Genomic DNA, 24,742 nt, shown 5'->3' with positions numbered 1-24,742 from the left:
ATATAGAAGAATAAATGTCTATGAATATCTAAGTCAATTTTGAAAAAGAACAGATGAGAGACTTGCTCTTCTACAGTTTGAGACATCATCATCATTATCATCATAAACTGTAGGACTGTCACAGTAAAAGGCAAATAAACCATAGGAATAGAACATAGAGCACAGAAACAGGTGATAATAAGTTCAATGCAATATCACAGCAAGGGAAGGATGGATTGTTTGGTATTGGAAGGAGTGGGTCACCATGTGGCAAAACTTCCCAATCAGTGTGTCATACTGAAAGCCACAAATGGATTATAGGGGTGTAGAGCTATTGATACCCTTGACCCTTAGAATGGCCAGGCAGGACCTAAAGTGGCCAGAGCTCCGGTGGCCTCCACCTCTGGCTATGAGCAGCCCCATCCGTTTACCACATTATGCTTGGCACATACTACCATATACTCTCTATGCCATGACATCGAAAAGATTGAGAAGCAGTGCTATATGGAGAAAAATGAAGTTGCATCACTACTTCACATCACCTACCAAGGTGACTTCCAGGTGGATTAGAAGCCTAAATGTGAAAGGTAAAACTATAAATGTACGATTTCTTTATAGTTTGAAATGGTGTAGGACTTCATAAGTAAGACCCCAAAGTCCAAAACATAAGGTCAAAAAAGTCATGAATTATACTACAACAAACCTAAGACTTTCAATTCAATGAAAGGACATCATAGACAAAGTTAACAGACAGATGATAGACTTGAAGATATTTGCAATGTCTAAAACTGACAAGGCATTGATATCTAGAATGTCTGGGAGACTCTGGTAACTTATCAAGAGAAAGGCAGAAAACACAACAGACAAATGGGCAAAGCATATTTACAGTACGGACAGCTCATAGAAGGGAAAACTGTATTGGCTAACAGGCATATGAAGAGATGATCGATCTCTCTAGTATTCAGAGAAATGCAAATTAAAATAACAGAGAACAAGTTGTACTCATCCAATTGACAAAAATTAAAAAGTCAGATAACACCAAGTGTTTGTGAGCATGTGGGGGGGAAAAGGAATTCTCGTGTATTACTGGTGGGAGTGTAAACTGGAATAGCTTTTTGAAGAGCAATATGATGGCACTTTTTGATGGTAACTATGTATATATTCCTACAACCCAGCAACCTCACTCCTGAGTATATATCCTGGCCAACTTCTCCATAGTTCTAAAATGGAACCCTTATGAAGATATTTATCATAGAATCATTTGTTTATCACAGAATCATTTGTGTTAAGGGATTGGCAGCAAACTAGGTTGTCCATCAGTGGGGGAATATACATAGAAAGCAAGCTGAATGCATACTCTGCGTACTAACAAGGATTAGGAGAAGTAAAGTAGTTGTGCAAATACCAACATAGATCTTAAAAACATTCTCATGAAAGGAGAAATAGAATGATCTCTATATAGCCCAGTGACATTTGCTTGAATTTAAATACACACATACACACCAACAGTAGGAGACAGATATAGATGTGGATGTAGGTGATGTACACGTAGGTGTAGGTGTAGATCTAGATATAGATGGATATCTTGGACTGACATCAAATACATTCGAGAAATTTCCTGTGAGGGGACAAGAATGAGAGTGAAGATTTGGATGAAGGAAAATTTAAAAATAAAAGGAGGTGCCTTATATGGGCTAATGATTCTGTTTTGCCATGAACTGAGGGGTGTGACTAATCCAGCTCTCAATAGCTGAATTCCAAACCAAAAACAGTTGTTTCAAGTGTTACGAAAAAGGAGACGTTAACTCCAAGCAGGGAAATACGAGAAGTCTTTTTGGAAGAGGTCAGATTTGAGTTGAGCTTTGAAGGATGGCTAGAACTTTGGTAGAGAGTTCTGGAAGAGAAGGGTATTTTTGGCAAGGACACCACTTGGTTGGAAGCCCAGTGGTGAGAGAGTACAGGGTGGATTTAAGAATCAGCAAGGAGACTGTTATACTTGGAGTCTAGGGCAGGTAAGGGTGTTTAGGGGAAAAATAAGCCTGCAAAAACACGTGGGAACTGAATGAAGGGCCATCAGTGCCCAGTTAAGGAGTACGGGTTTAGTTGCGAAAGTAATGGGGAGTGATTTACAGTTTTGAGCGGAGAAGCAATAGGATCAGACTTAGGAAGATTACTGTCCAGAGTGTTAGATTGTGGCAATGTTTGACTGGACACAGAGAGAACTCCAGAGGCTGTTGTCATTATCCAGGGGAGAGCTAATGAGGGACTGAGATAAGCTTTGGTATTGGTCCCTAAGGGGACCAATAATAGTGCTGTGGACATGGACTTGGGAAATTGACAGGACCTGAGAAATAAATTAGAGCGATGCCTCATCTTTATAGAGGAGGTGGTAGAAGCTGTAGGTGGTGGATGAAATCACCAAGAGACAGGCAAGAGCCTCTGGGCAGAATGGAAGGGACCAGTAAAGAAGATGGTGACATGATAAAAGACTAGAGAGTCCAGAGTATAGAGCAATGAAAGCCAAGGAGAGGGTTTCGGAAGGGAAACGAGTGTTTAGCAATGACAAAAGCTGCAGAGAAGGCCTATGGGATTCGAATTTAGCAGGGATCACTGGTTACTTTCCAGAGAGGACTTTCGAGACAGAAGAGTTGGCCGGCCCAGATGGCCTGGGGGTGGGGAGAGTGGTAGGAGAGGAAGAGTGGCGGCAATGAGTGATGTCTCTCAAGAGGTTTGTTCTGGAAGGGTGATGGAGAGATGGAGTGGTCAGAGCAGCAGAGGAAAGATTTTTCTTAATTTTTTTAGCATCAAGCAGATGAGAGCACATCTTGAAGACCAACAGAAAGCAACCAGTCCAGAAGATAGAAGGGGAAGAGAGGGTGGTTACAGGAGTAGGGTCTCAAGGGATAGGAGGGTTCCTCTGAGCCCTGGAGCAGCTTACCTGGCCATGCTCATTGAAAGCTAGCCTTGCTGTACCTTGATTTCCACCTTTCCCCTAATCATGCTCCTTTGTTTTGCCTTTGGGAGAGCGCCCCTCTCCCAGATGACTTACTAGAGCCTTCCCCTGCCCCCCTTTTACACCTCTTCACTTTTTTTTTCCTTCTCCTGGGTTCCAGAGACTGGTTGAAACTAGCCTAACAAAGAAACCTCTCTTTGTCAGTCAGCAAGTTGAGAGAAGTGATTAGCTGCTAGGTTCTTAGGCCAAAGGACCTGCAGCACTCAAAGCCTTGAAGGGGAAAGCACTTGAAGGTCTGTTTACCACTCAGCTTTAGGGGACAATTGTTGCTACTCTTGGCTACAGGCTTCACTGGGGACTTTATCTCTGCAGAATTCTCTGTTAACTTTTTCTGAAAGATTGCCAGCACCAGATCTAAAAGCTTTTAAGATCCTCATAAAACCAGAGAATGAAAAAAGTGGTGATGGATGGAGAGGGAAGGGGGGGCCATGGGGCCTCTTGCCCAGATAACCTCCCCAGGCCAGGCCCCTGGACAGGCCAGCTCCATTTTCATATCTTTTGTCCCCCAGGTCCTAGGGTTTGGCTCCTTTTGCTTTCTTTTCCAGCTGCTGCTTCCTCCCTCCCCAATTTTCCACCTGGGTTCCTCTCAGAATGCTCTCCTGATTGATCCCTAACTCTGCTTTCTCTGGGAACCAGATTATTGTTTTAAGCTGTTTAAAGTGCTTTCATTTCTCCTATCTCTAAGGGAATAGTTGGGCAGAGTGAAATATAACAAAAATGTAAATGACACTGTGGCAGTGGGGAAGGTACAGAGGACCAAGAACTCGGACAAAACATGTCTTCAGTGAACTGTGAACATGGGAGCCACCTGCTTCCCTACCCACACGTGCCATTGACTCTGCCCTGGGCGTTGGCACCATTATCTTTGCATCAGCCCAAACCATCTCCCTTTGAATTGGATACTACACCAAGGTCGTGTAGATGTGGCGTGACATCGCTGATGGTCTGGTGGATTTCTCCACATTTGGATCACCAGGTTGCTCTCTCTGGCTCCAGATTTGTCTTGACAGCCTTGACTCAAGTACTAAATGCTGTGCATAGTTCCTAGCTATAGCTAGTCCAGCCTTCTCCCTTTGAGCCAGGCCCAAATGGTCTAGGAAGTCATCTGTTTATCAGGAATGGCTAGCTCCCCTCCGGCTCACTCTCCAGCCTGGCCCCCAAGATCAGCTATGTCAACAGTGCTTTCACATCCTCCTGTTGGACCCACCCTTCTCCCTCACCCCCAGTACTTCTGATGTATGTGCCAGCATCCAACCCTGGAAAACCCCACTACCTGCTTTGCCTGCTCCAGCTCCTGGGCTGCCAAGTACTGTTTGAGGAAGCTTCCCCAACAAAAGTACGTTCTCTAGTGTCGGCAGAGCCCTCCGAGCTGCTTGGCAGCCCTTCACACTTTTCTAACAATTGACTTCCTGCCATGGCCTCCACAGCATTTCCTCCCCACCCTTTGCCAGTCGTCCTCAACCTCAAACACCCTCACTCTCTACCTGCAACCTCACTTCCTACATTTATTGAGAAAACTGAGGTCAAGTTGAAATGGACTTTGTCCACTTCCCTCTTACTTACCAAAACTCATCCTGGCTCCTTTTCTTTATGCATCCTTCTCCACTCTCTAGTTTGGAGGGATAAAATGTGCTCCTCTATCTTCAAGACAGACCTATCGATGGCCCTTGGGTCCAGAATCCTATCCCTTCTGCCTTCCTCTGCCTTATGGTATATTCATGTGTGTACATAACTAGTCTCTCTGACCTGGACTGAGAGCGCCTCAAGGGCAGGGACTGTATTACTTTCATCTATGTGCTCCCAACATGTGGCACCATGGCTGGCGCACAGTAGGCGCTCCACAACTGTTTTCTCAATTGATGAGTTATGAAGGGACGATGTAGATTGACTTGAGTTCTCTGTCCTTTGTGCATCTACTTAATTGGTTAATAAGCGTGCCACTGGGCAGCAAGACGGATGAAGGGAAGAGTCAAAAGGATTCAATAAGCTCCAGATCCAGGGCTTTGGGTGGAGTTACGTGACATTGTTGTGGGAATTTTGGAGCCAGAATTGACCTGTCTCTTTATAAAGGGAGTAGCAGAAAGAGCACCAGACTGGGACTAAGAAGGTCTGGCTCTGCTGCTCAGAAGCTGTGTGGCCACGGACAAGTTAATTCACTTCTGGGCTCAATTACTTCTCTAGTACTTTGAGGATGGGGTTATTCTGAACATTCAGTGGAGTCGTGGATGTGCAAACACAATTGAAATCTGAAGCGCCTCTCCAAAGCAAGCTTGCAGCTTGTTTCTGATGCCACTAATAGCTCTGGAGCTTCTACTCGTCACCTATACCGCAGCAGCCTCCGCCAGCACAGCCCGTCTTTCCTGTTTGCACACAGAGCTTGATTTCATCTCAGCTTCCCATTGTCCACCACGTAAAAGGAAAAGATTTCAGAACTGTGGCGCTTCTCGCCCTCTAGACCCCCTTCCCCTCTCCTTTTTGGCCTGTGCACGGCTGTGCGGATGACCGGACTTGTCCATAGTGACTACTGCATACAGCCGGCAGGGGGAGCTGTAAGTCATCCCATCTTCTTGAATTCAAATCCATGGCTGGCTGGGAGGTGTAGGGTAGGCTAAGCCAGAGTACCAGCAAGCCCTACCATTTTAGCAGACTCCTGTGCCTGCGGGCATGTGTATTGGGGTTGGAATGCCTATCTCTTTATGTGCATGGGTGTGGAAATGAATGCTCCTCTGGTTCTAAATGAATGCAGGGGTGTGGGCCTGTAGGAGAACAGCAGGGAGACTATACGAGTAAGTTGTTCCTCTCCCTCCCCTGCCCTCCCCTCCCCTTTCAGAGCTCCCTGAGTTCTTTGGCAATGGGGTCCTAGCAGATTTCTTTGATCCTATCCTCCTTTTTCTCCTTCTGTTTAAGGAGCAGTAATTGGTCACTCCCTGTTACCTTCCACTCCCAAAACTTGAGGGCTTCTCACCAGAGACTTGGGGAAGCCAACACTGACCCAGAAGCAATCAGCTCACACCAGCTCAGTATTGGACCAAAGGTTGTGCGGTATATCAATGATGGGTAATTTATTATGTCAGAGAAAAATGCGACAAGTGTCCCTTTTCTAATGGAGTAGGTACACTACAGCAAAAATTGCTGTAAAGTGAATTTCTGGCAACACCTGTTTCACTTTGATTTTTTAATTATAAAACCATGGCTATGTTTTGCTAGAAAAAAGAAAAGAAAAAAAGATTGGCTCCAGGTTGTAATTAAATCATGTGTTTTAAAATAAACCACGTATTTTTATTTTTATTTATTTATTTATTTTTATTGGAGTATAATTGCTTTACAATGGTGTGTTAGTTTCTGCTTTATAACAAAGTGAATCAGCTATACATATACATATGTACCCATTTCTCTTCCCTCTTGCGTCTCCCTCCCTCCCACCCTCCCTATCCCACCCCTCTATTCAGGTGGTCACAAAGCACCGAGCTGATCTCCCTGTGCTATGCGGCTGCTTCCCACTAGCTATCAGTTTTACATTTGGGAGTGTGTATATGTCCATGCCACTCGCTCAGTTTGTCCAAGCTTATCCTTCTCCCTCCCCATGTCCTCAAGTCCATTCTCTAGTAGGTCTGAGTCTTTATTCCCGTCCTGCCCCTAGGTTCTTCATGACCATTTTTTTTTTTTTAGATTCCACATATACTTGTTAGCATACGGTATTTGTTTTTCTCTTTCTAACTTACTTCACTCTGTATGACAGACTCTTGGTCCATCCACCTCACTACAAATAACTCAATTTCATTTCTTTTTATGGCTGAGTAATATTCCATTGTATATATGTGCCACATCTTCTTTATCCATTCATCTGTCGATGGACACTTAGGTTGCTTCCATGTCCTGGCTATTGTAAATAGAACTGCAATGAACATTGTAAACCACATATTTTTAAACTACAATAATAGGATAAAGGGTAGGTCCACATCCTTTCTAAACTATAATGACAACCCTGTGCTGGACCGTCAATTTGCTCCTACCTTTCACAGCTTTACATTCTGCTCCTTGTTTCATTCAATTTTTTGTCTACTGAAATCTCCTCCTCATGAGCCTGTATTTATTTAAGAGCTTACTGCCCTATGAGCCCAGCAAACAGGGGTTTTTGAAAACTGGGAGTTTGGTTAACTAGGGTTTTATTTCCCCCAAAGCGAAGCTTAGTCCATGGAGTGAACCCTCAGCCCCTTTTCACATACATTGTCTCAACTGATGCTCAAAGCATTTCAGGAAATAGGTAGGGCAAGTAATATCCCCATTTTGCTGATGAGAAAACTAAGGCCAAGAGATGAACTGGCTTTCTCAAGATCACAGAGTTAGAAAGTGAGGGCAGGAAATAGAAACTTAATCCTATGATTCTGCTTTAAATAGGTGAATTTTCTGTTTACTAGAAGTCTTTCTTAAGAGACTTGTGCCATCAAATCATACACAAGTTGCCCTTCAAATTCTAAGAAGGAAAACAAAATTATGGTAAGTTAAGTATTTCAAATTTTTCCAACATGTGTATTAGTTTTAGGTTAAATTCATCCTAAGTAGATAGAGCTGTATTTATTTTCTCATGCAGTCTGGAAACTCAGCACAAACTTTATAGTACAGTGGGGCTCTTTGTATAGTCTGCATGTATATTTGAAGGGCTATGGGGACTCATTCAACCATTTGTAATGGTTACAGAGGCGTTTGGTTGTTCTGTTTTTATTTTTGTGGCCAACTATTGGTCATATTTCCAGTTTCATTTGATTTGGGGTTCTTGACCATCCCAATTATACTATTATCACAAAAGAAAAGATTTTTCTGGCTTCTGATGTAGTTTTAGGAACATGTTATAGAGAAAAGGGAGACCTGAAAATTCTTCATCAACTTATTTGCCTCTATCTAGCAGACATCTCTGCTTCATCCTATTTTAACAATTATTAGCATTCCCCAAGGGCAAGGGAAAATACGACATGTTTAAAGACAAAATTACCAATTTCTGCTCACCACGATGATCTTCAAATTAGTACACTGTGCCTGTATTCCCCCTTCCACCCCTAATTGAATATGCTAGCATTAGGGGCTCGTAGCACATCAGAATTTGTCTACGAGAACCTAGTAAACTGTCCATTGCCCACAGACCAATCAATAAGGCCACTTTAATTGTGGAACAAGAAGGAATATTCCATCTTTTTAAGGTCTAGGACATGCTATCCCTTGAAGTGCCTTTTATGACTTAATTGATTAATTCTGTTTAAGCGAGTTTCTATTAAATAGTACCTGTTCCAGTGAAAAGATTGGGAAAATTGAGATAAATTGTTCCAGTATCAATGAAAATGAAAATATTTTCTGCCCAGAGTAGCTCTCACTGCCCCTCTTCAAGTGGGTTTGTGTTTCTATTGATACTTTCAGAGCATTATTCATTGCAGAGAGGCAATATAAGCTTGGTAGAAGAAGCCGAGGATTTGGTATCACCAAAATTGGCTTCACCAGTTGCTTACTGTGTGAATTCAAGCAAATTCCTTACCCTGTCTATATTTCAGTTTCCTCATCTGCAAGATGCAGCTAATACCCACCTGTTAGGACTGTTTAGAGGATTAAAGGAGACAGGTTAAATGAGACGGCACTTAGTATGTGTTTGGTGAAAAGAAGGTTATTATTATGTTTTAGAAGAGAAATGTGAATAAACAGGTAGAAGGGAGGGCTGCAAAGCCTTGGCTAGCAAGAGTTAAACGTTAGCACTCTGGGAGGTGTCTTTCCAAAAATTTCAACATGCTGACAACAGCCAATGGGATGGGTGTGTGTGTCTTTGCAAACAAAACATGTAGATGCATGTCTTCATGCCTGGGCTGGCTGCTTCAAACACTGATTATAGGCTAAGAACTAGAAAATAAATGTGTTTTCATTTGGGTGTTGAGGGCGAGACTCTGATACTGCTTCTCAGCTATGGCAGACACTGAGAATTTCGGGGGTTCATTCTTTGGTAGACACCAATCACCTATTTTTTTTTTCTTTTTGGAAGATGGGAAGGGTCACCGGCTGTGCTGGCAAATTGTAGATTATGCTAACATTATCAAGCTGAACCAGGGCTTCCTGGGCCACCAAATGGATCTGTATATCTGTATAATATGAGTCTTTATCTGCCGACTTTAGACCTATTCTTCACCTGCCGGTGTTCTTTCTCCCTTATTTACTTCTGCAGACAGCGCTAGCCCATTAGTGCTGTTACTAGGAGAGTGGATTGTAGGGCTGTACGGACGGCTGTTTCCACTTGTCGCAGTAGAAGGAGCCCAGAGTTGATGGGGAGGCCCTGATACTCACTCTGCCACTGACCAGCTGTGTGGAATTAGCAAGCCTCATTGGCTAACCACTTTGTAGCTTGGTGCCCTCCACCTACTTCACAGGTGTATTGTGATGCTCCAAAAGAATGGTGAAAGAAATAGTGTTCTGAAGTTTCTTAAGTAATCTGCCCTTGGGGGGTATCATCGTTAGTTTCCTTCTTACCACATATTTCATGGCTAGGGAGAGATCCCAGCTACTTAGGCCAGAATCTGTTAAGTTCTTACACCCCCTCCGCCCTGGCCTCATAGCTGAGATGGGAACTCCAGCTGAAAAGTAGGGACAAATTGTAGAATTCAAGCCACCTGGTCCCTAGGCTGGAGGTCAGGGATTTCTGCTCCCCTTTTCCCAAAGGCCACAAGGGGTTTTTCGGGATGGCAGCAAAGTCTTTTAATCTCATTTTGCCCCTAATGAGACTTGGAAGTGGCCTTCTCAAGGATTCCCACATGCATATCTAATTCTATATTTTCATTCATTCCACAATTGTGCTTTTTCCACACAATTATGTTTTGAGGGTCTACTGCACACCAGACACTGCATCCCTCAGAGATACCAGGGCAAACGAAGTCAATTGAGCTCCCTGCCCTCTCAGACTTTCCAGTCTAGTGACAGAAACAGGTGCTGAACATCTCCCAAGATGGTCCGAAGGTATCTTAATCCCCACCTCTCCAGAGGTGAACTCCTCATCTTCCTCCCCTAAGCTTCCTCATGTCAGTGAAGAGATCCACTCGGTCGCCCAATCAAGAGACTTGGGAGTCCTCCTTCACACCTCCCTGTCTTACCCACCAATTCCAATCTAGCATCAAGTTCTATCATTTTTAGCCTCTGAAATATCTCTTAAATCCATCTTGTCCCTGTCTTCACTGCCATGAACCTAGTTCAGGTCACCATTATTTCTCTCCCAGAGATCACAACCTCCTCACTGGGTTCCCCGTCTCTGGTCTTGCTGCCCCATCCACCCCCTTCCACTTGTGATGTGTCCAGAGGTGATACTGTATGAACTTGAGTTAGTCCCCTTCCCTTTCTGGGCTTCAGCTTCTCCACCCTGAACTGGATGATTGCCTAAGTCTGGTGCAGCTCTCTTTTCTGTTGTTCCGTGATCAGATGTTTCTTGCTCGTACTCTAGTGCAGCCATCCAGACTTCCAAAGAAGATATTGATACACCTGGCCCTCTGGCTTCTTGGTGTGTGTATTCATTCATTCATTTCTCCATTCAGCAAACATTTACTGAGCACCCACTGTGTATGAGGCACTGTAGTTAGCACAAGTGATTCAGTGGGAAGTAAGACACAGGTCCTGTCTTCAAGGAGTTCAATCTCTTGGTGGGGGGGGTATGAACACAAATAGGCAATCAAGCCCATTCTGTGGAGGGGGGTAATCATGAAAGTTTCCCTGGAAGAGCTGATATCTTGGTTGGAGCCTGAATGATAAATAGGAGCTAGCCAGGAGAACAAAGGCATGTACAAAGGCCCTGAGGCAGGATGCTGGGAGAGACTAAAGCTAGACTGGAGAATGGCAGACCAATTGGGAGGCTGTGGCAACACTCTAGGGGAGAGACGAGGAAGTCCTAAACTAAGGCCATGGAGGCAGAGAAAAATGGACAGGTTTCAGTTATATTTTCAAGGTGGAATTGACAGTCCTTGCTGGTGAATTGGATGTAGAAGATGAGGGAAAGAGAGAGGTCATGGAGGACCCTTGGGTTTCTGGCTTTATCAGCTTTGTAGATGGACTGCTATTTACAGAGTTAGTTCCATTAACTCAGGAGGAAGGATCTGGTTTGGGGAATGAGGCTGGGGAAGAGATGATGGGTTCGGCTTTAGTCTTGTTGAGTTTGAGTTGGAATATCCAGGTGGAGAGGTCTGGTAAGCCATTGGCTATAAGGATCTGGCACACTGAGAAGAGCAATCTGGTCTGGAGGTTCAGACTGGGGAGTCATTAGCTTGTAAATGAGGTCCCTTTGAGGAGAATGAGCACACCCTGAAGAGCTGAGTGCCCAAGAGATCCAGGACATCAGTGCTAAGAGGGGAAATACTCTCCCAGGTGTGGAGTGCCCATTCATTCCTGGGCACACATCTCTGCCCCAAAGAGAGTTTCACAATGTTGTCTGTGCATTGCCCACTTATACTTAAGAGAAGGAGCATTAAGTACCCAATTATAACTTCTCCATTTTACCATAAACATGCCTTAAAGAAGAGAGGAAACAGATACGTTCATGCTATCTACCAGGTGTGTTACATTCACTGACTCAAATGCTCCCAATAACCCTACACTAGAGCTATTATTTCTTGGAGCCCTTAGAATCTCAGAGTGGTTAAGTCACTTGCCCAAGGTCACATAGCTATTAAATGGCACTAAGATCTGACTCCAGGTCTGTCCTACTCCAGAGCCTGCACCATGATACCACCTAACAGCACTCCACCACCTCCTGCAGTATAGCCAGATCCTTAAGAAAGCCTGTGCACACCGCTTTTCCCTTCTGTGCTTCATAAATATCATTTGCATCCCCTAGCTTAACACTTTGCTCTCCATTAAAATACAGATCCCCTGGGGAGAAGTAAAGCTCTAAGTTGTTGTCAGTCATTTATGCCTCAGTGGGAATGAATTTCAGATTCTTCCTTAAGAACAAATTTTAATTTTATGGGAGAAGGACACTGGAACCTTTAGGGAGGGATAAAAAGGCAGAAATGGGCTTTGTAATGAAAAGTCATTCCCCCCTTAGTTTCATAGTTCTACTTGGTTGGAGGCATGTGCTGTTAAGGTTCTTAGATGCTATTTCTGCATATGTATACTACTTTATATGCCGGCCCATTTCTGGGTCAGCTACCCCAGTTATCTGGGGCTGGGGCTCGGGTGTGGTCTGATCGAAGGTGAAATTAAACTACACACTGGGGACTTCCCTGGTGGCGCAGTGGTTAAGAATCCACCTGCCAATGCAGGGGACACGGGTTCGAGCCCTGGTCCAGGAAGATCCCACATGCCGCGGAGCAACTAAGCCCGTGCGCCACAACTACTGAGCCTGTGCTCTAGAGCCCCCGCGAGCCACAACCACTGAGCCCGCGTGCGGCAACTACTGAAGCCTGCGCACCTAGAGCCCATGCTGCGCAACAAGAGAAGCCACCTCGGTGAGAAGCCCACGCATCGCAATGAAGAGTAGCCCCCACTTGCCGCAACTAGAGAAAGCGTGCGCGCAGCAATGAAGACCCAACACAGCCTAAATAAATAAATAAATAAATAAATAAATAAATAAATAAATAAATAAATATATATATATATATATATATATATATAGCCAATGTTGTCCCAAGCATTATCTAAAAAAAAACCACTACATGCTGACCTCAACCCACTGTGGTCAGCAGGAGGCAGCCAGCCTGGGCCTTAGGCTCAAGTCCCAGCTCACTCTCTTGAGAATTAGACCCTGATGTGCATATTTAAAATACCGAGCAGATGGAGGCAGGAGAGCTTGTTGGAAAGACTTGGAGGAGTCCCTTCTGCCCTGTCTGGGTCTATTTGCCAAAATAAATGACATGTATCAGGGCAGGGCATTGGTCCAAGCGCATTGAAATTCTGCTAGCGGTCCAAACAGTGATGATGTTTCAGATTGGCTCTGTGAAATGATCAGTTAGGAAGAGAGAAATGATGTGTGAGCATCTGGCTACTGCAGCCTACTGATGGGGACCGTCCCAGGGGCAGGTCTGGGGTGAGGGGGGGCAGCCTCAAGGACCCCCCAGGACATCTGCCACTGGCAAACAGGGAGAGAGCCACACACTGGCAACGGGTGGTCTAGTTTGAGTCCCACGCTGTTCCTCACTAGCTACATGACCTAAACAAGTCCTTCCCATTCTCTCTGCCTCCTTTTTCCCCCTGTGTATAAAATAGAGCCTGGATGGAACGGTCCCTAAGGGCCCTTCTTGCTCCAACATTCCGTGACTTCTCTGACACTGGTTTGATTTCCTTTTCTCTGTAGTGGGAGAGAGGGAGAGGCCCACTCACCCACCTGCTTATCTGTAGCCGCTATGTTCTCACACTGCCCTCTGCTGGCCATTGTGAAAAGTGCCACCGATGGCTTCTTCGGAGGAAAACAAGCGAACAAACCAAAAAAAGCACTTCATCATTGATTTAGTATTAAGCGTCAGCAGTACACTGGGCATGGTGACAGAAAGCCTATGCATTGGAGACGAGGGAAAAGATCATACAGCTATACGCACAGAGTAAGCATAGCTAGAGATGGCTGACAGAACAGCCCAAGAAAGAAATGTCTCTCTCAAATTTTTTCTTTGCCGTCTTCGTCTGTTCATGGTGCTCTGTGCCACTGTATGAAAGAAAGGACCTCAGTGGCTAGGAAGCCTCCTTGTCTCGTATCCTAGGACTGCAGGCTCCAGAAGGGCCTGGCACCACACTAAAGAGGAAGTTCTGGGCCAGCAGCACCTCAGAGGCCTTAAGACATCCCGCAGGCCCTGCTTCCGTCTGAGAGGTTTCTAGCCGGGACCAGCCCAGAAGTACACCTTCCTCCAAGGGGTACCATTTCAAATGCCCCTTTGGAAAAAGAATTCGAATTCAAAGAATCCATGAGCTCTTTCAGAGACTCACTTTAAGCTCTCTGACTGGAATGGAGGAGTCATGTGTGTGCCTATGGTAAATTCAGCCTGCCCTCCCAGCCAAGAGAAAGGGAGCGGGCCATGGAAGCCTGCCTTTTCTGGATGGAATCAGATTTCCTGTTAAATCCAGCCCGAGAATTGCCTCACTCCTATGTCTCTTTGCTTATTCTTGCTGAGTGTGCACTCACAAAGGCAAGAGACCAGGGCTGGAGTGTGCCAGCCCATATGCCCACACCAAGCGCTGCTCAGGCTCTAGTGATGTGAGCAAGATGGGAACTGGGCCACGCCACAGTCTGCCCTCTCAGTAGCTGTTCAATGGTTTATCATGCTCTCACCTCCCCTCCCTTGATGCGTGAAAACTTTGGGCAGGGCTCAGATTTCGGTCAAGCATTCAGTGCCCTGACTGCATCTCCTTTGCTGGTAATAACATGGTCTCGGCAAACCTATCGTGCCTCTCATCCTCCCACCAACCAGTCCTTTCCTCCCCCAACAGCTGGTTCTTCTCTGTCTCCCTTGTTCCAGCCTCAGGCAGGCTGCCCTGGCCTCATGCTCACACACACACACACACACACACACACACGCGCGCGCGCACGCGCACGCGCATGCGCGGGTTCTCCCGAACACTTGTTGATGAGTTTCAGCCCTGAAACACTGCCTTCCTCCCATCCCTCCTGTGTCCCTAAACCTCTAAGGGTTCCCTATTTCCTGCCACATCAAGTCTTCAACTTCCCTGCCTTGCTTTCCAGGCCTACTTCAGCTGGGGCCCACTCAGCCTTTCCAGTGTGGCCCGTGACTCCCCTGAGCTGTGGACAGAATATAAGCATTCCGCAAACCCTCCACGGCCAACCCTGCCTTTGTGTTCCCGCAGCACTTCTGCTCCATTCCGGACTTGAACTGTTTGCAATGGTTTTGTGTACATTAGTCTTGAAAGCTAGGCCCACATTTTAGATTTCTTTGTTAATCCTCAACCACAACCCAGCACTATTTTTTTAAGTGTTGTTCTTTTACTTTTTAGTTGTGTGTGTGTGTGTATATACAGTGAACATTTATTTTTATTTATTTATTTTTGGCTGTGTTGGGTCTTCGTTTCTGTGCGAGGGCTTTCTCTAGTTGCGGCAAGCGGGGGCCACTCTTCATCGTGGTGCGCGGGCCTCTCACTATCGTGGCCTCTCTTGTTGCGGAGCAGAAGCTCCAGACGCGCAGGCTCAGTAGTTGTGGCTCACGGGCCTAGTTGCTCCACGGCCTGTGGGATCTTCCCAGACCAGGGCTCGAACCCGTGTCCCCTGCATTGGCAGGGAGATTCTCAACCACTGCGCCACCAGGGAAGCCCCACAGCGAACATTTAGAAGAGTAATAAATAAGAGAATCATTGTAAACAGAAGTCTAACCAACAGGAGGTAAGAGCATAAAAAGTAAAAGTTAACCTCCCACCCCATCATTCCCAGAAATAAGCCTGTTAAGCATTCTGCAGCCTAGCACCCTCTGTAGGTTGCGTGTTAGGGGTCCAGAAAGTTTGATTGGTGGGTGGCACCCGCAGAGAATTGCATCTCCTTGGGAAGAGCATCTTTTACTTCTTTGCAAGAGTCCCAGGTCTTCGTGGGCCTGATTGACAGTGGAAATTTTAGTCCAAAGGCCCCGCATAACTGGCAGCCACTTGCGTCTCTAGTACGTGACTCTAACCACTGCATAAAGCATCTGTCCTCTTCTCAGCCCTTTCAAAAGTAAATCTTGAAGGTGAATATTAAAGGGCATGTTTAATGGACTTTTCTCAGAGTTTTGCACAGGTTTGTAGGAAATTGCGGACAGTCGGTAAAAGGGGCTAAGGGGCAGAGATGGAAGTGTTTATGAAAATAGGCTTTCTACCTGATACGGTGTTGTGTTCTCTGAGAGTTAATGCACATTACTAATGGTTTTCATTTTTCTGCCAAGAAAATTCAGTCCCTACTGGGATTTGTTCTAAACAGACTAGCCGGCCTCTGTTGCACCCACTGGGGTTAATTCTCTATCTCGGTCAGCTTGAAAATGTCAGCCTGAACTCTCAGACTTAATTGTTACAGACACTTTATCACCAGGGCATTCAAAATCCTCAGGCTGCTCCCTCTTGCTATCATAATTGATACTTAATGGATATTCTCAGGCTTCTTGGATTTTACACATTCAACACTGTACAGATGGCCGGGAGCGCGGGGGCGGGGAGGAGTAAAGGGAAGAAGAGAGACATAGAGAGGGAGCAAATAAATAATGCGTGTGTGTTCGCTGTGAGTGTCTGTTTCTAGCTGTAGTGCTGGGGTTCTGGGAACTGCCGTCAAAGATAAGCTGACAGGTTGGTTGGTCAACCGTGGGTTTCTGGGTTCTCCTCCCTCTGGCCCACTGAGGCAGTGTTCTCCAGGCACAGCCATTTCCGGACTTCACTGCAAGCATGCGGTTGGCCATTTGGACATGGGTTCGAAAACGTCCTGATGCTCTCCAGAGTTCTGCTCTTTCACTCTTTGGACAACCTGACGGATGGCCTAGCATTAACTAGGAAGAGGACAATATTATCCAGCCTGAATAACTAATCTCCTAAGAAGTACAAAGTTGAAGGATCTTGGTGCACATGAATCTTATTAAATGTTCTTATAAAATATGTTCTATCCAAATAAGCTTAGCAGCCCCTAAAATAGCCTGTTCTGATCCGTGTCTGGAACTTTGGCATGCTTCAGAGGTCTCTAAGCCAAAATTATTTAGTGAAGTGACGACAGTGTTCTTTGTGCATGGGAAAATGGGAAGCGGGGATGGTAAGTCCTCTGTTGCCTAATCGTACTCCTTCTGTCCATCTTAGGGGCGACCAGGACCAATTGGAATTCAAGGTCCAGTGGGTCCTCAAGGATTTCCTGGCCCTAGTGGTTTATCAGGGTTGAAAGGAGAAAGGGGCTCCCCAGGACCTCTGGGACCGTATGGACCAAAAGGAGATAAGGTAAGAACACCAAAGCTTGATTTTTCCTTTGACTCATGGGCTGTGAGTGTGAAGGTAAAAGGTTCTAAATCTCAGTTCTGTTTATTTATGGAAAGAATACTAATCCCAAATACCTTGGTGCCAGGCTACATACTTTAATAAGAGACAGGCTGGGTGTTGTGCTGCTACAGCCCATTTTTGGAGAGATTCCCATAGCCAGCAAGTCAGAAAGTGCATGTATAAGCTATTTGCTAGACAAGTGGGCTGACCGTGGTGGGAAGTCATGTGGATTTGAACTGGGCATGGGTCAGAAGGCCAATCAACAGGGCAGCAAAGGAATCCAAGCAAGGGGAACGGGATGCAAGGGGTCAGAATGCTTGGAAACCAGCTGGGCCACAAATATAGGGAAAGAGATGCAAGGAAGATTGGTCATGTCATGGTGACATGGCTGACTGGCTGACTGAGGTTAGCAGTTCAGTTTATGTTATCTGCCGATCTTAATCACCTCCTATTCACCCCATTGGTGAGGGAGGGATTCCTACTCTAGGGTCCTGGGGATGGCCAAAGACATGACACCTGACACTGGACAGAAGAGATCAACAACAGGTTTATTAGTCACATACACTCACAGCACAGGGGAGGAGGACACCACACCCCATGCAGGGCCACACAGGGCTTGCGCTGTGGAACAGAATGAGCCAGAAGGGGCTGTGAGAAGCAGACTTTTGTCATGTCAACAGGGTGAGTGCCCCTTGATTCTCGAGGGAGGATATGACTGGCTTGTTTGAATAATTCAGTGGGCCAGCAGAGGACGGAAACCCACTACTCAGGAATAAGCAGGAACTGCACCTGGTCTATTTAATAAGAAAGGTCGTTTGCCCGAGAGACCTTATCTTCAGAAGCAGAGTGGAGAAGGGAACTTTTGCTTAGGCCATTTGAGGCCCTCCCAGTTTTCCCAGATGTCACGGCAGCATGTAATATTGAGCCTTATTTTTAGGTCTTACACCACATTGTCTAAGACAAGAACTGTCCGAGACTTTAGATAGAGGCTAGTGATTGCTTGGAAGTGGAATAGGGAGCAAGGCGATGCAATGTGGGGAGGGAGGTACAAAATACTTCTTAACGACTTAGGTCATGAATCACATGAACAAACCCACTTCATCCAATGGAGATCAGTTATAGCATCTCTTACATTCCTCTCCCTACTCCTTTTTTTAGGGTCCCATGGGAGTTCCTGGCTTTCTTGGCATCAATGGGATTCCGGTGAGTGTGTTCATAGAAGCATTTTTGAAATTTATTTTAATGAAGTGCAGTTGATTTACAATGTTCTGTTAGTTTCTGGTGTACAGCAAAGTGATTCAGTTATACATATATGTACATTTTTTTCATATTCTTTTCCATGATGGTTTATCACAGGATACTGAATATAGTTCCCTGTGCTATACAGTAGGACCTTGTTGTTTATCCATTGCATAGAGGCATTTTTAATACAACCTCTAGGTTCTGCCTCATAGATCAAGCACTTTGGCCTTAACAACACCCTGTCTCAGGCACACATGCTCAGGGTCAAGTGTTGAGATGTGCGTGGTAAGGCTTAAAGGGCAGTGCTCACCCACAGTTTCCTTGGGATTCAGTTACGGGCAGAGCTAAACCATGTGGTTGGGGGATGCAGAGACATGTGCAGGCATAAAAGACCATCAGTATCTTAGACAGAATGAGTTAGGTCTTATGGCTTGAGGGGAGCTCTCATTGGGGATGCGGGACTGGTGTGAAGACAGTGCCACATTAGAGCACATACATCCTCATTATAAGAAAATTAAGAGGGTACATGAAATTAGATAGAAAAATACTTAGTGATACCTTAATACATTTAATTTCAATAATTTCTTCTCTTCAGCCTTATTTCAGAGTGAATTTCTCTTTAGTTGTTTTTTTTTTTTGACTCTTAAATACAATTTTTAAAGGTTGCTTTCTATTTACAGTTATTACAGCACATTGGCTATATTCCCTGTGCTGAACAATACATCCTTGAGCCTGTCTTACACCCAATAGTTTGTACCTCCCACTCCCCCATCCCCTATAGTGCCCCTCCCTTCCCCCACCGGTAGCCACTAGTTTGTTCTCTGTATCTGTGAGTCTGCTTCTTTTTTGTCATATTCACTAGTTTGTTGTATTTTTTAGATTCCACATATAATTGACATCGTACAGTATTTGTCTTTCTCTGTCTGACTTATTTCACTTAGCATAACACCCTCCAAGTCCATCCATGTTGCTTTAAATGGCAAAATTTCGGTCTTTTTTATGGCTGAGTGGTATTCCATTGTGGTATATATATACCACATCTTCTTTATCCATTCATCTGTTGATGGACACTTAGGTTGCTTCCATATCTTGGCAATTGTAAATAATGCTGCTATGAACATTGGGGTGCATGTAACTTTTTGAATTAGTGTTTTTGTTTTTTTCGGATATATACCCAGGAGTGGAATTGCTGGGTCATATGATAGTTCTATTTTTATTTTTTTGAGAAACCTCCATACCGTTTTCCACAGTGGCTGCACCAATTTACATTGCCACCAACAGTGTAGGAGGGTTCCCTTTTCTCTGCATCCTCGTCAACATTTGTTATTTGTGTTCTTTTTGAGGATAGCCATTCTGATAGATGTGAGGTCATACCTCATTGTGGTTTTGATTTGCATCTCCTGATGATTAGTGATGTTGAGCATTTTTTCATGTGCCTGTTGGCCACCTGCATTTCTTCTTTGGAAAAATGTCTATTTAGTTCTTCTACCCATTTTTTAATTGGGTTGTTTGTTTTTTTGATATTGAGTTGTATGAGCTGTTTATATATGTTGGATATTAACCCCTTATCAGTCATATCATTTGCAAATATCTTCTCCCATTCATTAGGTTGTTTTTTTTGCTTTGTTGATGGTTTTTACAAAGTGGCTACTCCTAAGGTCACTTGGAGACAGCCTCTTCCATTCATCCTGAGGAACTGGCTTTGCTGGAGATAAGTGGGGAGTCTGGAGCTTGCAGATATCTCCTTTTCCCATTCCATCCAGCCCAATCCCTTAGTTTCTCCATTTTCACCCAATATCCCTACTTATCCTGCCACTGGAGATTGCATGGTAACATTTCTCCAGCCTTTAAGATATAGTATTTGGAACTTACTGCTATCACTTTTTAGTTATATCCTTCAGCACTTCTCTATATATTTAATCTTTAGCCTGGACTGTGTTTGCCTCTAGCAGTGGTTTTCAACCTTAAGAGAAGAACCAACTCTTGTGTAGAAGCTCAGCATATATAGAACAGGAAAAAATGGAGCTCCTCCATTTGAGGGAAGTCCTACAGCATGCCTTTATCTTTCAAACAACCTCTAAGGGGTTCTTTTGAATCATATCAAAGCAGTTTGGTAAACTCTTGACTTAACAGCTCCTTGTGTTACACTACATAATCATCTAGTATCAGCTAAGGGGGTTCGAATTTCTTTGTGCCAATCTATAGGTATTTCTTGAGTACCCGCTATGTGCTAGCACTCTACTATGGGAATACAAAAAAGGCAGATGGCTCTGCCCTCAAAGGTATTATCATGTGATTCACTTTATCCCCAGATCTCGTATACATTTGTGGATTTGAAGAATAGAAGGCTCACTTACCTTGTATTTGTTATACGTATCAACAAATCGGCCATCATATTTCTGCCTGTTATTCAACTGCAGAGTCTGCAAAATGCCCAGGAAGGGGCCAGTGGGGAAATAAGTGGATGGGGTTGGCCACCCTTTTACGCCATCCCCTGACGTTTTCTCATGGCTGTGTTCTATGACCACGTCATCCAGAGTCTCCACTCAGAATGTGTATCTTGTGGGAACCAATGGGTGAGGGAAACTAGCAAACTGGAGGCCACCTCTTCCATTCATCCTGCGGAGCTGGCTTCACCAGAGATGAGTGGAGGATATGAAGCTTGCAACAGTACTATACCGTTCCTCCTGTAGTCTCTTTTTAATGGGGGCTGGAAGGAAATGAATCCTGTGAAGCAGAGGCTGATTCCGGTTCTGAGCTGGAACCCACCCCAGAGTCCAGCTGGACACTTCTGCCTCCAACTTGTGGCCAACAGAGCCAGAGGGCTTCTAGAAATTGACCACTTCTCTTTGAGGGCTTCGTTGCTTGGGAGAATGAGTCGCAGCTGTCCAGATTCCTCCAAATGAGTGCGCTGCTCCCAGTAGAAGTCCCCACTCCCTTGGCCCTTCGCTTGGCCCTTCCCTTGACCTAAGGTTGTACATTTTTTCTTTTGACTTTCAATCGCTTTAGCTTCAGGCTCCAAGCCTCACTTACTCTAAGAAATTATTATCCCCTGTTCCCTCCCTCTCTTCCAGCTATTCATGATGTATTAATGAGCACCTCCTGTTGACAGCTTACGTCTCCTTTCCATCTCTATTCTTCCAGGAGTCTTTGGTGTCTGTCCCACACACTCTAGCTCCTTATTACATATGGTGCATGGTATTTATTGACTGACTTGTATGATAGCCTTATCTAGCTCCTTGAAAGCACAGAGTCTGTCTTCTGCTCCCCTCAGAGGCCTCAGAGACCCCAGGGCTAAATTCAGCATAGAGTAGGAACTCCAGAAATATTGGGGGGACTGACTCCAACCTCTAGTGCCTATAGAAGCAGCAGTTCTCAGACTGGCAAGACTCCCTCAGACAGAGGAAAACACAGATACCCTCGGCCCAGTCAGACTAATTATTTTGCCCAACTTTCAGCAGCACTTTATTAAGCCATTTGGCTAAAACCAACAGCTTCCCCAAAACACATCTTACTAAACTGGATCACTGCACAAATCTGGTTTCCCCTCTTAATATTGGCGGACTGCTCACATCTGTGTCACTGGTTTTGGTCCCAGAACTCCATTTTTGCTGTCATGTAGACACTTTCCACATGAATGAGCAAGAGCATCCAAGTCTGTGCACTGAGGGGCACGGCCACCAGTTGAGAGTGAACAAACAAGCAGTCATCAAGATAGTCAACATTAAAACAACGTGGACGAGGGGCGGTAGGGCTGTGGCTTTTAACGATATCACAGCTGTGAGTTGGGCTGTTGGCACCCACAAGAAATGTAGGTTGAGCCAATGTTTTCAGTTCAAATAAGTTGGAAGCAGAAGTTTTCAAGTTATCCTTTGCAATTTATGTTTAGCTTTTCCCATGGAGTCAATCTCAAACATTTCCCCGCCTAGAGACTCATAAATGAACACACCAGGTTTATATCTTCAAAGTGACCACGTACCACTCACCAAATGGAAACTTTTCCTTTGCACTCTGGGTTCTGAGGAACATTGCTTTTCTGGAATACAGCAGATCCACCTATTCTGTGTGTTCAATCCCCTGTGATTATATAGAACCGTGGTTTTCTCCCTCAAAGAGCTGCATTCCCTTGGAGAGCTGGCACACACATATGTAAAGTCATTATCTCTACCCAGAAAGGGCAGAACCAAGGTCCCAGGACTAAGGAAGATCCCTAGCACTAAGCCAGCCTGTTGTCTTGTCTTAACTCATCTCTGTTACCCAGTTGAGAGATAATCCCTAGCAAACTTGGCCAGGACATTTTAAAATGGTGATTAGGATCCCAGGAAGAAATAGACACTCCACCTGAAGGGGTCGACTAAATAGAATTAAGTGAAGGGTTTATTTAAAGGATGCAAGCAGGGTTAAGGGAAACAGCAGTGCAGGGTGAAGCAACCAGCACAAAGCTGTTACCACCCCTAGTCCCAAAGGGGAAAGGAGGAATGGTAATACTGGAACCCTGTAAGACCTGGAACCATGGAATAACAGTTGCCCAGTGGGAGCTAAGATTATAGAGAAATGTGGCCATTGCCAGAAATATAGCCAAGGAGGGGAGGGCATGGGAGAAATAAACAATCTGTGCTCGTCCTTCTCGTGCTCTCCCATCTCCTGCTTGTGCCTCCCAGTGACCAAATATAACTGGAAGACAGAGGGAAAGGGAGCCTAGACAGTACCATCCCTGAAGGTCAGCCTCCCAAGGCACAGATCTAGGGAAGGTAGAGTGTAGATCTTCAGGGCAAACAGGAACAGCCATCTCATTTGGTAATAAAATGTTGATGACTCTAGTAAGCTGTCTCAGTTTCCCCAGTGCAACTAAAACTCCTCACCTGAGTCTGGAGAGGCACAGCTTATAACAGGTTTATTGCAAAGATGTGTTTATTGACCACTTCTCTGGACTCTGCATTCCATGAGTCCAGCAGTCTAGACTCAAACTCTTGCATTAACAGATCATCTATCTCCTACAACTATAATAGCAATGAAAATGAAACAGAATTCTATGGAGCGTTCTCACAATAAGCATTTGACAAAAGGTTGTTTCCTCTAATAATTTGAAAAGTTGATTTTTGAACACATGGCATGTTTCCCTCAAATCATTAAATATATACACATATATATTATACATATATGTATATATATTTTAAAGCCAAATATATATTTTATATATATTTTAAAGCCAAATAAAATATATGTATATACATGTATATATATATGTGTATGTGTGTGTGTGTGTGTGTGTGTGTGTGTGTGTGTGTGTGTGTATTTGGCTTTTAAAAGTGTGTATGGGAGGGTGGGAGTCTACCTTTTATTGACCCATCTAGATTTTTGGTCTTTCAGGTCATCTCTTTGTTCCATACCCAACACACAACCTGCTTTTGATAGATTGAAAAAGATATATTTCCTACAAAGAGGTAGATTCTATGCACCAAGGAAGCACAGAATTATTGAATTCAGACACCAACTGTATGTGAATGATTACTGATTCCCCAGCAAAACAACTGCCTCAGTAATGAGTATGAAGAAGAGAAGATACAGTTCCCTGACTGAAGCAATAGCATGACGTGAGATAATGACAAAATAAGGTTCAAAGTGTGGTTCTTCCTTGACTTGTTTATTTTTGACCAAGCAGCATTCAGGAGAGGTGGTGCTATGGAAACTCCTGCTCTTGACCAAAATCCAGCCTCATTTCCCATGCAGAGCTTCCCATACAGAAAGCCGTGCCAGGCTACCCAGGTTTCAGTCTGTTCTGAGGAATTTCCAAGGCCTGGCATGATTCCCTGTTGGTAGCAGTCCAGCTGCCTGGCAGCTAAGCCCCATCTTAGTACATCTTAGTACATCTTTGTACTGAAGGAAGGTGAAGTTGCAGCAACCCGTGTAACCCATCTCTTCATGTTTGATCCCTTTGGTTTCAGCTTGGATCCTATTAAAGCATCGATCTTTTGGGGAGGGGTAACACCGAGCTGTCATCAGCCACCTACACCTGAGTATAATGAACAGCGATGGCAACAGAGGTGATGGGGCAAAGGGAGTGGACAAGGAGCCAGAGTTTGACAGCATCCTTGACTTCTCTCACTGTGGAGCTTGTCGGAGTAGCTGAGAGTCCTGTGACTGACTTGATCCCTTCTTTCTCTTTGAACAGGGCCACCCTGGACAGCCAGGGCCCAGAGGCCCACCTGGCCTGGATGGCTGTAATGGAACTCAAGGAGCTGTTGGATTTCCAGGCCCTGATGGCTATCCCGGGCTTCTCGGACCACCCGTATGCTGCCAGATCTTTGTACATTATTTCAAATGGCTTTGCTTGCCTCCAAGTGTGCCCTATCTTCTGCTTCTCTGGAGAGCTCGTTAAGTAGCCGAGGGGCAACCACTGCAGCCCCTTGTCCAATGCAGGAGTGTGTGCTTGCAGCACCACAACATTAAAAGTCTAAAGAAGAACACCAGTTGCAGGGAAGTGTACACATGCTACACTACTTAGGGTTTGGTTTTTTTTAATGATGCTTTTAGAGTTGGCAAGATTGTGAAAAAACTGTAGTAAATTTTAGAGCAAAG

At 44.8% G+C, this 24,742-nt stretch overlaps 1 protein-coding gene across 3 annotated transcripts in view; it reads left to right on the top strand.

Annotated features, from left to right (window-relative positions):
* COL4A6 (collagen type IV alpha 6 chain) overlaps positions 1-24,742 on the top strand; it is a 289,921-nt gene that overhangs the window by 201,798 nt on the left and 63,381 nt on the right. For all 3 annotated transcript variants that reach the window (XM_082447502.1, XM_082447503.1, XM_082447504.1), the window contains 3 exons: positions 16,748-16,882; positions 18,080-18,124; positions 24,336-24,452. In XM_082447502.1, coding sequence (XP_082303628.1) covers positions 16,748-16,882; positions 18,080-18,124; positions 24,336-24,452 — 297 coding nt within the window. The remainder of the gene's footprint in view (positions 1-16,747; positions 16,883-18,079; positions 18,125-24,335; positions 24,453-24,742) is intronic.

This window comes from Balaenoptera physalus (assembly GCF_965194825.1).
Source record: "Balaenoptera physalus genome assembly, chromosome: X".
Lineage (NCBI taxonomy): Eukaryota > Metazoa > Chordata > Mammalia > Artiodactyla > Balaenopteridae > Balaenoptera > Balaenoptera physalus.
The sequence above is the reverse complement of the archived record's forward strand: the minus strand, read 5'-3'. Positions and strand labels throughout refer to the sequence as shown.